The 15,519-nt window shown below is 33.5% G+C and overlaps 1 protein-coding gene and 1 long non-coding RNA gene across 2 annotated transcripts in view; one reads left to right on the top strand and one right to left on the bottom strand.

Moving 5' to 3' along the window:
- Window positions 1-15,519, bottom strand: part of LOC146526888 (uncharacterized) — a 210,024-nt gene that overhangs the window by 157,207 nt on the left and 37,298 nt on the right. The gene's annotated exons all lie outside the window — the stretch shown is intronic.
- Window positions 1-15,519, top strand: part of LOC146526889 (adenylate cyclase type 6) — a 176,806-nt gene that overhangs the window by 130,183 nt on the left and 31,104 nt on the right. The window contains exons 11-16 of the mRNA XM_085206495.1: window positions 3,352-3,473; window positions 4,923-5,015; window positions 11,507-11,653; window positions 12,302-12,460; window positions 14,031-14,175; window positions 15,219-15,316. Coding sequence (XP_085062621.1) covers window positions 3,352-3,473; window positions 4,923-5,015; window positions 11,507-11,653; window positions 12,302-12,460; window positions 14,031-14,175; window positions 15,219-15,316 — 764 coding nt within the window. The remainder of the gene's footprint in view (window positions 1-3,351; window positions 3,474-4,922; window positions 5,016-11,506; window positions 11,654-12,301; window positions 12,461-14,030; window positions 14,176-15,218; window positions 15,317-15,519) is intronic.

Consider the following 15,519-nt stretch of genomic DNA (forward strand, 5'->3'; position numbering starts at 1 on the left):
GAAAACAAAGTGTTATGTTACTAGGTCAGTCGTATACGGAATAGAGTGATAAGCCAAAGAAAAATAAGAAGGAATATTAAAAAAAACATGCAATAAAAAATACCAGAGTTAAATTGATTAAAAACCTTTGTTTGTCCTCGGTCTAGACTAAAGTGATTGTAAACGTGGCCGTCGCTCTTACAATAGCATTTTGTGTTTGTGTTATTTGTAAGATTGAAAGATAAATATCAAGAAACGTTTTAGATAGAAATACCGTTCTAAGAGCTCTATGTAGAACTTTACAAAACTAAAGAAAAATATTTTTAAACTAGGGATCCACATTCAGCATTATTTTCATTATCTAATAATATCATAATAAAAACAATATCTGTACCTATATTGAAAAGCCAAGTTTTAGCCAATTCATATTCAATTAATTTCAATTATTTATAGACATTTTATTGCACAATGTTCTGTAAAAGATTAACCATTACTTCTTTTTTTATAAACCAATTCAAATAAAACAAACACTAAATGTTAAGAAAAGCTTGCCAAAATAAAATAGATAAAACTACAATTAAATCGGTAAAGCCGTTTCTGAGATTAGCGTGAACGAACGCACAGACAAAAAGGAAAAAAAAACCATTGTTTTGGATTCTATTATGTTATAAAGGCTACCAATAAAAAAAAACACATGTGCAAAAACAGTGCTAAGAATTCTTCTTCTTTCTTTTTGCTTCAACCGTGCTACGAATATAAAACCACCAGCTATTATCATTGTTTTGAAGTGATCGTTCACTTACGTTATAAATTGTTAATTTAATTTAAATTGTGTCAAACACGCCTACATAGACATAAAACACTTCTACATATGGGAGGCTATCAAAGCTGCGTCAATTTATTGCATTGTGCTAGTGACGTGGGGATGACCGTAGCCACGAAGTGCATAAGTCTTTGTCAATTTACTAAATGACTGGTGCATGCTATGGGCTTATATCTAGTTTCTATCTTTTATTTTTTCGTGACTCTGTCTCTGTGTGTGTTTTCGCTGCATTCTGGAAGTGTTGCGTGTTGAGTGGCGGAACTTAACGCCGCGCTTCGCCTTCGGCACTAGAGATAAGAAATGAAAATATTTAATATTTCCCCGAGTGGGATTCAAACACCACAACCTATCGTGTTCACAGTAACATGCATGTGCACCGGCGCCACGGCTGGCCTCTAAATTAAAAAGAAATAAAATATGATAATTTTAACATAGTTAGTTTACCTTTTTTTTAGATGTATAATCTTTCATTTTTAAACTTCTTATATCTGCTGTATATATCGGGACTGTTTTGGATCATATTTTGTTTACGCAATATTGATTGATGCGTGATAATAATATTTAGTCTGTCTGTTGCGAAATTTCTTAAGATTTGTTTCTTGTTAGCTTCTACGTTTTCCAGTATATCAATAGACTTTTTTAACTTCAACTTCGATTAGTGAAATTTAGAACAAGATACATGCAAATTAAAGTTGTCATTTTACGATTTTTCCTTGCGTGATATCAGAGACTTATTTTATTTTAATTGTGTTGTCCTATTTGAACAATATAGAAATAAAAGAAATATGTTCATTTTTTTTTCTTTTCTTACTTTTTTCTCTGGCATTTTCATCGATTCGTCGGCGGATTCTCTAGTGTTGCAACGCATGAAAGTAAACGTCAAAATATTTTCATCTTCGAATTATTTTTCGCTAGACAAGTGTACATAATATAAAAATACTTTTTTAGACACTAGGCCAATAGTGGCACAGGGGTACGAGTGTGTGACTGTAAACGCTACTGGTTGTGGGTTCTATCCCTAGTCGAGGAAATTAAATATTTATTTAAATTTGTATTTTCATTTCTTAGTTCTGGTGTCGAGGCAAAGCGCGGCGTTGAGCTACGTCACTCAACGTGTAATGCCTCCAGAAATCAGCGGAAATGATGAAAAGAGTATCTTAACACAAGGTTCCCTCTGCCTACCGTGCTGTGAGCGGGATAGGGCGTGAAGCTGATTTTTAATTTTTATAAAAATTTAGACGTAGCGGGATTTGACCCTGCACCTCTTGAAAATCTCTTAATATGCACTCGTTGCTATGAAAATTCTCTCTTAATATGTACATAACATATATATATTTTAATGAATCCTATTAGTATATATAGAATATGAATATTATATACCCTTACCGATACAATACTGATACAATCTCGTCTTTGTCACTATATCGATGCAATATAACAATAGCCATTCGACCGTTGTCAGTGATAGCGGCGCGGTAAGTGCTAATTTAACGATGACGACGGGATGAAGGATGCTGGAGAGATCGATAATTGATAGGGGTTGCCATCACTCGTTCGAGTCATCAATGATTAATTAAAGTGAAGCCAGGGTAATTCACTTAGTGTTGGTTCATCATTATTATTGAAGGACGTCCTGGTGCAGCGGCACAAGGGTGTGACTGTAACGCGACGGTTATGGGTTTGATCCCTATTCGAGGGAATGAATTATTATTTCTTAATACTCGTATTTTAATTTCTTCGCTCTGGCACCAAGGCAAGAGTCCGGCGTTGAGTTTCACCACTCAAGACGCAATGCCTCGAAAAATTTGGTGGAAAGTAGGGAACGAAGAGTTTTAACACTAGGTTCCCTCTGGCTACCCTGCTGTATGCGGGATACAGCGCGTAATTGATTAAATTGATTCATAAAATATAAACATTCAAATAAAATTTTATATATTTAGCTTTTGATACTGTTGATGCATAAATAAATTATAATTTTCAATGTTGAATTAGTATGCTTGATTATTTTGTTAATTAATTTTGATGGCTGTAAGCTAAGTAAGGTTCATACAGTAATATTATATAAAATAATAAATAATGTTTTTTTTTTCATCAGCCTCACGCTGTATCGTGCGTGTAATGCAGAGAGAGCCTAGTGTTAAGGCACTCCGCTCCAAACTTTCCATCGATGTTTAGAGTCGAATCTCAACGTCGCGCTTTTGCGTCGACTCCAGAGCGAAGAAATGAAAATATTAAATATTTTCATTTCTTCCAGAGGGAATCGAACCGACAACCTGTCGCTTTTACAGTCACATCCATGTGCACCTGTGCCACGCAGATATAGATATTAGAAGTTGAATAGAAAATAAACGTTCAAACACCATCTACCTTGTATACACGGTTATCTAAGCGGTATGGAATCTTGTATAACCCTCTGTCAACGACAGATTTACAGACCATAGCCTCGCTATCGCCGCTCGGTACGCTCACCCGGGCTCCAACGCTAATCCTATTATAATGAAACTTTTATTTTTGTCGGTGTCTAAGTCCTGTCTTCTCATGTTGAATAGGAGCGTCTGCTGCTGTCTGTGCTGCCCCGCCACGTTGCCATGGAGATGAAGGCTGACATCGCCAGCCAGCCGCGACAGGAACAGTTCCACAAGATATACATCCAGAGATACGAGAATGTGAGGTTAGTATAAAAAATCGAGATTATTTTTTAGTGTTATTTAATTTGAACACTTTTCAAGTTAATATTGTGTTATTGGGTAAGTTATGAGAGATTTTGCACTTAAATTATTTAACTACAATGTAAATAATCTATCATATTTAAAAAGTTTAATTGAACAGTTTGATCAAAGTACAAAAAAAATATTTGTACATATTATATATATGTAATTTGTTGCCATTAGCTTGTCAGATAAATTAAGTTTTGGGTTAAGGTAAGGTTGGGCTCAGGGTCTTCACAAAACTAATCATCTATTAATAGCACTGGGGATAAACCCAAAATTTCATACGTAACTTTCAATTCACAACAATGCTTCAAATATTCTATATGTTATATATAATGTTAGATTATTTATAGTGATGTATGTACTAAAAACGATATCAAGAACGGATTCATATTGAATCAAACTTATATATATTATATATTTTTAATTTTTAGGCAGGTATGATTTTTGTTTTCGTAAAATTGTAAATAGAAAATGATTGCGGCTTGTTGGATTAAAATTTCTCTACTAGCTCTAGGGCACAATGTTTCTAGTCAACTAACTTTATAAATTTGAATTTTTGTTATGTTAAACGCGTCTATCGGATCTATTCAATAATAATAATACTTAAACAATTTATTGTAACATTAGATTGTGTCGATCTTAAGTTTATAAAATATCATCATTTTGGAAATAAACGTTAAAATAGTAGATGACGAATCGAATTTATTGAAATATATTTTTGGGTGGATATTTATAATAAATGTCTTTATATTTGGAAAATAAATAAAACAGGAAACAAAAGTAAAATCCATAGGAGAATAAAAAATCACAAAATATAAAGAATTGATCTACGTCGATGAACATTATTACTCAACAACCAATGAAAATCGTTCATTTTCGCGCCACTTCCGCGTCAATGACGCCATTGGCTTCACAGTTCACGTTTCACTTCATTTGTTGTTGAATGATTGTTAATGTTACAGATCAAAATAAATATACATTATAAATAATTACTTTTTTTATTAATCTAAAAGTAACGTTTTAATTTTATTAATTTTATCATTTTAAATCATAAATTAGCTAAGAAAGTATGTAGCTTAATCTTATCCGATAAAAGTTTATTATAGATTTGTTGACATTGCTCTTAATTCGATTTAGATCACAAATTAAAAAAAATAACAGAAATGAGTAATGTCACTAGCAATAGACACACTTTCATACGCAATCGATCCCCTTCGTTACCTAAAAACACCAGTTTTATACAATATTATTAAAAATATATATATATAAAATATGCTTTCAATAAAATATGTATATACTAAAGTTTTTAATTTTCATTTTCTTTGGTATCTACATTTAAAAGAAATATATATTTGTTTGAATATTACAGTTTCAATATATTCTAAAACACTATTTTGTGTGCTCAGCATTCTCTTCGCGGACATCTGCGGCTTCACATCCCTGTCGGACCAGTGCACTGCCGAGGAGCTGGTGCGCCTTCTTAATGAACTATTTGCGAGGTAAGTTACGTTTCGGTTAGGTCGTGGCCGCTCTGAAGTTAGCTGTAGACGGCTGCGCAGATTTAATTTTATACTTTTTCTTACTTTTGATTATATTCTTCCTTCCAGATTGCGCAAAAGTTTACAATGTCTAACTTCACTCGATTCGTTGACTGTTTATATTTTTTACAGTTTTACAGTTACTTGTAAAAGTTTTTATTAAAGTGTTTTATGTAATGCGAGTGTATGGGTTGTTTATATATTGTACCTATTGGTTACGTTGCACAATATTAATTTAAATATTTAATTTATTTTTTGTTTAATGTATTTTTTTTTTACTATTTTTTAATAGAGAATATCTTTATACGAATTTATTCACTTTTTAGCCATTTTCGATGAGTGAATTGCACGTTGGAATAATAACAGCGCCATTTGTCTAAAAACGTAGTATTATACTTATAACGATATATTTATATAACGAATATTATTTAATTTACGAAATCATAATTATTGCTGGTACTCGTACGAAATTAAGTACCTACTATGTCACAGCAATATATAATTATTATTTAATTACAGACAAAATCCGTCTTACAACTGTTAGATCTCACATTTGAAAAAGAAAAATAATGAGAGTAAAAACAAAGCACTTCAGACAGTCATTAAAATTTCAAAGGACTTATATAAATTGCTTAGAAAATTACTTGCCGTTTCAGAAATATCTTTATGTCAATAGTAGTGAAGAACTATGTAAATTAAAAATATAGTTTTTCATTTGAATTCGAGACGTTGCAGAGAGTTTTCTGCGGCAGTTCTCAACGCCGTCCTTTGTCTCACCTCAGCTGAGAAATGAAAATAATTCAATGCACCTAGTTGGTGGCCACGATGACTATATTTTGTACCACATTAATAATACTACGTAAGCGTAAGTCGATGGAAAGTGGGAAGCGGAGTGTGTAAACAATAGATTGCCTCAGCCTACTCTGCTAGAGAAAAAAAATATAATACTATTTTGAAACACACAAGCCTCAAAAATTACTCAAAGGCATTTCTCATATTCACGAAAGTTTGAACAATTTTTGACAGCGGAATATTCAGCTGTCACAAAGTGAGGCCTAGTATGTTACTGGAACGTTTATCGTTCTGTCGAAACTTAAAAATTCGTTACTATTCCTATATTTTTACCCCATGGCTGAAAATCGATACTCCCTCAGGCATGACCTGGCCTTAGTTTTTGTTTGTTTTTTTAGAAATAATAAGATAATCAAAAATAGTAATACTATATTAGTTTGTCATGATTATAGTCAATTCAGAAAACATGGAAAACTTTAATTACTTTCATTATCAAATACTATTTAATATATGCATGCTTTCTTGTATTAATTTAAACAAATAAATTTAAAAAAATGGAGGCCAGTCGCAGTGGTGACTGTAAGCACGACAGGTCGTGGGTGCGATAACCACTCGATTAAATTAATTATTTAATATTTGCACTTCCCTCGTTTAAGTAACGAGGCAAAGTGCGGCGCTGAATTCCACCACTCAACACGCAATCCTTCCAGTATTTGTCGAAAAGTGGGGAACGGACTGTCTTCGCACTAGGTTGCCGTCTGCCTACGCTACTATGATCGGGATATTGCGTAAAGCTAAAAAAACATGGTGCAATGGAAAAATTTTGTTGCCAAGTAGTGACAAATCTTTCCGTTTCGTTTTCGTTTTTTCCTTTTCGTCAATTAACATTATATTTTGTTTGCAACAACTTGTTAGGGTTTCGAAAACTCTATAACAAAGTCAGCCTTTTGTTTGGAAACTATTAACACAACCAATTAAAGACTCGTTACGATGAGGTAACGAAGTTTGTTTTCAAGTTTTAATAGGTATTTATTACATTTCCAATATTTCTCACAGCTTGATGCATGACATAAAAGAGAATATTTTAAGTGTCGTTTTAGGTTCATATACTTAACTGTAGTTTGTAGCTTTGACCCCAGCACTTGCCCACCCAGTACAACTAGGGAAGTACAAATTATAAAACAAACAATAAATTTAAGCTTGCGAGCACATTCGCTAATTTTGTATGAAAAGAACTCCAAATATGAGTTTGTAATTATTATCTTTCTATGAAATATCTATAAATTTTCAATTTTCACAGAAATGCTCGTATATTTTGATTGCGTAGACTTAGAAGCTTCATTTTTTCTGTGCTTCGAAGGGCCATAAATCTGAATATTTGATATTAATTTAAACTTATACTTCTACGCTATCTCGAGATAAATGATCTTGACGAACGGACAGTTGGACACAAAGTGGACAACAAGCGAATGAAAAAGAGTTCCGTTTTTACCTTTTAAGTTACGGAACCCTAAAAGAATCACATGTCCACGTCTTGGCAAAAGAAGTACAGGCCGCCCTCCAACCAGGTGGACCGACGACCTCAAGAAAACAGCGGGAACCCGCTGGATTCAAAGGGCGCAGAACCGGACGTAGTGGCGAGCATTGGGGGAGGCCTATGTCCAGCAGTGGACTTTAAAAGGCTGATGGATGGATGGAAAAGAGTCAAAATTTCAAAATCCATATATCAGAATTAAAGTTACATTTCTATTCGGATCCACCTTAAAAAAATTAAATCGCAACATCACAATGTTATTGGATTTTATATCAAAATGACGCGACGGTAAAATCATTTGTTAAACGAACGCAACAAAGAGGGTCTTTTATGCCGGCAAAGAAGCAACGAACGCCACGAAAAGTTATAACGCTTTGAGGGAAAGCCGAAAGTAATTCGACGAAGCTTTGTGGTCTCCTTTAATAACAAAATATAAAATAGACAGTAGTAGTCAGTAATATTAACAAAACGACTGAAGTTCGCGTTGTTTGAAAAAAAATGTGGATACTTTCCTTGTGAAGGTATTTTTGTAATTATAATATTTTTTTTATGTTGTATCTATATATTTTTTTATATCTATACAATTGACGTGTTTGTTCGGTTGAACGCGCTGATCTAAGAAACAACTTAGGTTTGAATTTTTAAATAAAACTTTTTGTCTAAGTTAATTTATAAAGTACGGCTATATAATAGTATATTTTAAATAGTGTGAAGCGCTCTGATGTAACCCACTGTAAGAGCAGTTAGAGTTAGGTACCTCCCGCACTCAGAATGTTGCATGTTTCATATACAACTCCTCGTTATTTCCATTTGGGGGCGGGGGCGAAGCCGCACGTAAAAGCTAGTCCAAAACAAAATCAAGTTATCTGATCTAGATAGATCAACTCTGTCCACCCCAAACGTGTGGATGTAAGGGCGACGGTTGTGGGTTCGATTTAATATTTTCAGTTTCTGGCTTCGGTAGTGAGGCTAAGCGCGGTATTACTTTCCGCCACTTAACACTCAGCCTCGAGATGCAAACAAATCTTATCACTAAGTTCACCAAGTCTCCTCTGCCTACCTTCCTATGTGCGGGATACAGCGTGAAGCAAAAAAAGTTACATGCTAAGTGGAATATTAACATCCCTAACGAAACAATATTGTTAATTTATTTTAAATATCTGTATGTGTATAACAAAAGGTCGCTAATTTAAAAATATTATATTATTTTATTAAGCATTTATATGATTTAATCAAACATTAAAGGTTGCAATAAAAGTTGTTAGTGTCAGTAAAAAACTCGTGCCGCGTGGCTGTAATATTTCCCGATTCTTTATTGCACTCATAATGGTGCGTAGCTCAGATTTCATTCTCCATTAACAACTTCTAACAGAGAGGAAATACAGCACCAAGTTGTATCCTGTATATTCCGGAGTAAGCAGAGGGAATCTAGTGTTAAAACACTCCGTTGTCCACTTTCCGACGAACTAATCGAGACATTGCGTGTCGCGTAGTGGAACTCAACACCGGCTCCGGTAATTCATTCCCCCAAGTGGGGATCGTCATACCATTCATTGTGCCGTTGCGCCATGACGGCCTTATACACTTTACAAAGCGAATGTAGCAGTCAGTATAAATGATAACATTTCCGTATTGAGATGATGATATGGATATCTTTATCGAATTACTTAGAGTATAACATTTTATTACGCGCGCCCACGTAGGCGGTTACTCTGCCCCGATGAATATTTTATCCTTTCTAATATATGCCATCGATTTTCAGCCACATCTTATTCGTAGAGTGGATATGAATAGACTTTCGACTATTGTGAAAAATTGAGACATATAGCCGCGCGCCTACTTTTCCATTTTCGGGCCTTCTATCACTTATTTTATTCAGTTTTTTTTATCATTTATCCCGCATAGGGTATGCAAGAAGGAACATGACTAGATTCCTAATGTTAACACATTCTGGTCCTATTAACGCACTCCCGTCGCCCATTTTCCGCCAAATTCTGGAGGCATTGTGAATCGAGTTTCGAAACTCATCGCCGTGCTTTCCCTTCCCTTACCAGAGCGAGGAAATTAAAATATTAAATATTTAATTTCCCCGAGTGGTAATCGAACTCACAACCAGTCGCGTTTACAGGCGCACACTTACGCACCTACCACGATTTACTTCTAGCATTTATATAAATGCGCCATAGGATGTTATATAAACTGAATAAAAACATTGGCTGCTTTTTATTAAGTTTTTCTCCCAATCATAATAATATGAGATAGCTACTAAATTTTTTATTCACCGGTCAATTTCAATCTCCTTACGTATTGCCCCGTCCATTTTGCACTTAATTTTTTTTGGTTAAACCAAAAAAACTCGTTATATTTTGTTATGACTGTAATAAAGCGCAAGCAAGGCGTAGCTAGTTCGTAGCGCCTGCAGGCTAAAGATGTTGTAGAGCGTAGCACCTGCTACTGAGATGCATGAATACAAAATACATATATCTCTTTGTAATTTTTTAATTGAAAAAAAAAATAATTTTATTGATTTTATAATTTTTTTCAAAAACTTATTTCTTGTAATATTTTTTCTTGTATGTAATAAATTATTACACAGTTTATACGATTCAAAGTTCAATTATTAATTCTTTTAAGCATAATATTTTTTATAAATAATCCTATATCTTATAAAACAAAGTCACTTTTCGTGTCTGTCTGTTGTTTCTAACTCTTCTTCTTCTAAACCACCCAACGGATTTTGATGCGGTTTTCACCATTAGGTCGAGTATTTTTCATAGAAGGTTTATATATAGTTTATTATTTGTACATTCTTATGTAAATTAACATAAATACGATAAATGTGTATAAAGTCCTACCCGTTGAGACACTTTCGCGCATGCGCTGCTTTAATGGTAAGTACTACATGAAAAAAATGTACTGGAGTATTGTTCCTCTTAATAAGATCTACAAAAAAGTCCGCGACGGGATATTCGTATTATTTAAGAATAACGTGTAGTGATCATTTTTCTGTCTAAAAATAATAATTTCTATATATTTTTTATTGTGAGTCATATTTTTCCATAATGGTATTAATCCTTATCCTTTAAAATACTTTATTAAATTTCTACGTTAAACGAAGATAAAGTTTCCTTTTTACACTATTTCGAAATTGCGAATAGTTTTAGAGAAAAACGCATTTAATTGTTGACACATCACGCCGTTGACATATCAGCTGTATGTTACTTAAGTTTCACTTATCCCTTACTCTCAGCATATAAATAAGTTACGTTGGCCATTTAATGTAGACCAAAACTGTCTTTTACTGTTTTTCATTTGCCTTACACGCATCGGTGGTTCAGTGGTAGAATGCTCGCCTGCCACGCGGGCGGCCCGGGTTCGATTCCCGGCCGATGCATTCTATTTAATTTTCCTCACAGGCAGCCACGTCGTGTTTGCTTTTCATCAGGGACAGAATACCCTCTTCAGCATTAACCACAAGCTCGAAATAAAAAACCGCCTGCCTCTAGCAACGAAGATTTAGATGCGTTTGCACGTATTGGATAATTGGAGTTGAATGTATTATTTCAGCGCGATATATTTGGTTCCATATTTTTTGTAGTAGTTATTAGTAGGTAGGTTTTTGTTTATAATTTCTTCCGTTTAAAAATAGTCATTTAAATATATTTTAATAAGTACTTGAAAAGATTAGTAGCACAGATTTATAATTACGGTACCTACTAAAAAATCGTTGCTGTGTAAAACAATTGGAAAATCCTTATTGAAACTAGGAAAATGTGGATTGCATTAGGATTTAATTAATTTTCACATTATCTTAGGTGCTTTGCAAACATACATTATATGAATAATCCAGTAGTAAAAGCGGGCGAAGCCGCAAGGGGGTCGCTAGTATATTTATAATATCTTATAATTTCCTGTAATTTTCTCTGGTAACAAGGCAAATTGCAGCGTAGAGTGCCACCACTCAACACGCAATGCCTTCGTAATCTGGCGGAAAACGAAACAACCTTAATGGAAACGAAGTGTCTTTTTATACTAGGTTCCCTCTGCCTATCCTGCTATGTGCATGATGATAAAAAGTAAGATCATCAATTTCAATATTTATTTATTTTCCCACCTGTAATATTAGATTCGACCGCCTGGCAGCAGAACACCACTGCCTTCGCATCAAACTCCTCGGTGACTGCTACTACTGTGTGTCGGGGCTGCCGGAGGCGCGCGACGACCACGCCAAGTGCTGCGTAGAGATGGGACTCGACATGATCGATGCTATTGCGTGAGTATAGTATTTTTATATTTAAAGAAAAAAAGTAAGATTTGTTTTTTTTTTTATTTAATTTAAAAAAATAATGACACTAAACTTTAGTTTCATTAAGTACTTGGAACGCCAACAAATTGAACAATGATTAACATTCGTATACTGTAAAATATCTATTTTTTAATTAAAAAATATAATTTAAGCAGTCTACTTTATATATACTTAATTTTTCTATTATAAGTAATATACAGTTTAAAAACAGTACAGAATTCATAATTTTTTATATTACAGGTTTATTTCATACTAAGTAATTGAAAATATCATATTAGATTATAAGACGGACGAAAAAAACTGAATAAAAGGATCCTAATTAATTTTGTCTTAACAACATTTATAAAACCTTATTATTATTAATAGACTAAAATAGAATTTGAATTTATAGATATAATATAATTTAATTGTATACAAATTATAAACAAACATTTATCCACAAATTTAAAAATATATATAATAAGGTCCCACTTTGACCATCGTGGCGCAGTGGCACAAGCACTCGACGGTTCTAGGTTCAATTCCCACTTGAGGAATGAATTCTTTAATATTTTCACTTCCTCGCTCCAAGACAAAGTGCAGCGTTGAGTCTCACACTTGAAAAACATTTTATAGCCTGGTCCGCGAGGTGATGGCCGTCAATGTCAATATGCGAGTCGGCATCCACACGGGCCGCGTGCACTGCGTGGTCCTCGGCCTGCGGAAGTGGCAGTTCGATGTTTGGTCAAATGATGTCACGCTGGCCAACTACATGGAGAGCGGTGGTGTAGCTGGGTAAGGGTTTTTTATGCTTTAAGGTATAAGTAAACCTGTACTTATAATAATTATGAAGAACAAAAATGTTTAAGAAGGAAGTATAAATTAGGTTAGCAAGCTCTTTTCATGAAAGTTTCAGTAGTTTCAGTCCTACAGGACGCTATGAGGCATCAGCTCGAAACATAGATTCTGCTAATAAGGATAGGCGAAAAGCACATTAGTTGCTTTTTTAAAATGTTATATTGTGTATTTTACTGTGTTTCAAATAATCCATACCTATATTATAAATTCGAAAGTAACTCTGTCTGTCTGTCTGTCTGTCTTTTACGCAATCAGGGCCAAACCGCTAATTTAATTGTGATAAAATACTCATATAGAGATACTTGAGGGTCCCGCGATGAACATAGGATACTTTTTTTTTCTCATATTTGTAATATTTTCGATATATACCAATGTATTAAAATAATTAATTTGACAAGCAATTTATTCCGCTATGTTAATAACAATCGTCGCTACGCGTTGCTAAGCAACGGCTTGCAAAGTTTGTTGTTTTAAGAAAACGTCACCCAAAGTGAGTTTGCTTAATGCATACATGGCGCGCGCCCATATAGATTTGTATACATTAACAAAAATTAGATGATTTCTATAATTCGATATTCATCCTTATGAAAATAAATATAATAGTCACTCTTAGCATTTCATCTAGATGGAAATTATAGTTTACTGTAAAACATTCTAATATATAAGATGTCACTGATTCCAAATGACCTAGCATACGAGTGGTATAGTATGACCGACGCGAACGGGCAGATGACTTTGAAGATTTTGTAAATTTTTATAGATTTTCGAATACTATATGAGTATTTTATCACAATTAAATTAGCAGTTTGGCCCTGATTGCGTAAAAGACAGACAGACAGACAGACAGACAGACAGAGTTACTTTCGAATTTATAATATAGGTATGGATTACTATTTACTATTATACTTATTTTTTATGTAATTATTTGCTGCTTATAATTAATTTATCTCAGTTCTGTTTTGTATACCGACGTTATACACTTAAAATATCGTAATTTTAATCATTTGAGATTTTATTTAATATTGTTCACAAAAATTAATAATTATTTGATATAGAAAAATGTTTAATACGCGCGCACGGCAAACTTTAGGTTTTTTTTCTAATATTAAGAATTTCTTTTAGTTACTTTTACTTCTTTTGTTTGTTCATTTCGGTTACTCAAATATTTTTTCTAATAATAAATCTCCACTTATTATTATTTTTTAACTTATTTTAATTATTTAGGCTTATACTTTCGCGGGCGTAGCCGCGTCTGGGCCCACTAGTTATAAATATTTTTAAGAAGGCATAAGTAGTCTAAAAATTTACAAATTTCATTCTCACGGTATAATTCGATGGAAGGGTGTTCTGACTTCCTCCACCTGGAGTATCTATGGAATGGTCAATCAAAATGTGAAAAAGAGAGTGTCTAAGCACTAGTTTCGCCTACTCTATGATGATGTTAGTTATAGATAGATAGTTTTTTTTTTATTGTTGGCTATTCATTGTTTTTTATTTAATTATAAAGACGCGTGCACATCACGAAGGAGACCCTGCGATGCCTAGGCGACGACTACAAGGTAGAGCCCGGCTATGGGGGCCAGCGCAATGCCTACCTGAAGGACCACAACATTGAGACATACCTGATTGTGCCCGATGACACGAGCCGTGTGGTAAATAAAAAAATATATATATAATATAATATATATATAATATAATATAATATATATATATATAATACTTATATAAAATCTTCAACAGTGCACTATATAAGTTGATATAGTAATATATATTTTTTTAAAATGTCTTTAAAAAATATAATATTATGACTTTGCGCTCTCATTGTTAAAGATTTTCTTTAAATGGTTGAATTTCTAATAGTGAAAGTTCACAAAACTAATACCATCTATTATACCGCTAGCAAAATATTGATAGAAAAATTCTTTTGTCCCAAAAAATCCTTTGTTCTGTATGTATATAAAGATATAGATCAAAGAATTTTTTGGGATGCATTCACGTAGAATCGTATGGTACACCTACGCATCACAGATATGCCAGGCCACTGCATAACGGTATTAGCGAGTAATTCCATTTCCAGCTTTTCCACTAAAGGCTATTTTTACGTTCAGCTTTTTCACTAAGTCGTTTTGAGTATTTTCAATGTAGGCACTACGTCAATCCTATACGAACGAAAAACGTGAAACAATCACGCACATGCCTGAATCATAATAAAGAAAAACAATTGATTTTTTTTTTACAAGCTTTCAGGATTAAATATATTGTTTTATTTTGTGTATATTAAATTGAGATTGTCAAAAATAGAAATGAATACCTTATAGAATTCACTCTGACGCTGCTTGGCCTTAAAATATAATCCTAATCGAAATACTCAAAATAAATCAGCAAATGGAACCTAGTGTTGAGACACTCCGTTTCTTACTTTCCGCCGAATATTGGCGGCATTCCCTGTTGAGTGGAGGAACTCAACAGCAGGTTTTGCCTTGGTGTCAAGGCGAAGAGATGAAAATATTAACAAATAAGATGTAATCTAGATATATGTACATATGTAAAGATGTTTGATTTAGAAGAAGGTATTTTTGTTAATTATTGATAACATTCGAAACATCCAGTTTCTTTTCATATCTTCAATTTATTTTTAATTTTCTTATATACTGTAAAAGAAAAAATACATAATATGTTTTTTTTATTTGTAAAGGACAAGAAGCCACAGCACTCGTTCGCGCTGAACGGCAACATCTCGAAGGAGATGCGAGTAATGGGACACGGCTCGCAGCACGGCAAGCACTCATCAAAGTGAGTAAACCTATTTACCCTGACGTTACTTTACTATTTTAAATGTAAATTACATTATTTGTAAGTACCTACTACAGCAGTGCAGTGCATTTTAAATGAAAAGCAGCATTTGCAAGAGATCTTTTTTTCTTTTTTTTTTCCGTTCCTTTTGAGGAAAAAAGAAACCCTTATAAGATCACTTTGTTGTCCGTCCGTTTGTCTGT

Source organism: Heliconius melpomene, chromosome 21 (genome assembly GCF_056956725.1).
Source record: "Heliconius melpomene rosina isolate 202511_hmr_F chromosome 21, ASM5695672v1, whole genome shotgun sequence".
Lineage (NCBI taxonomy): Eukaryota > Metazoa > Arthropoda > Insecta > Lepidoptera > Nymphalidae > Heliconius > Heliconius melpomene.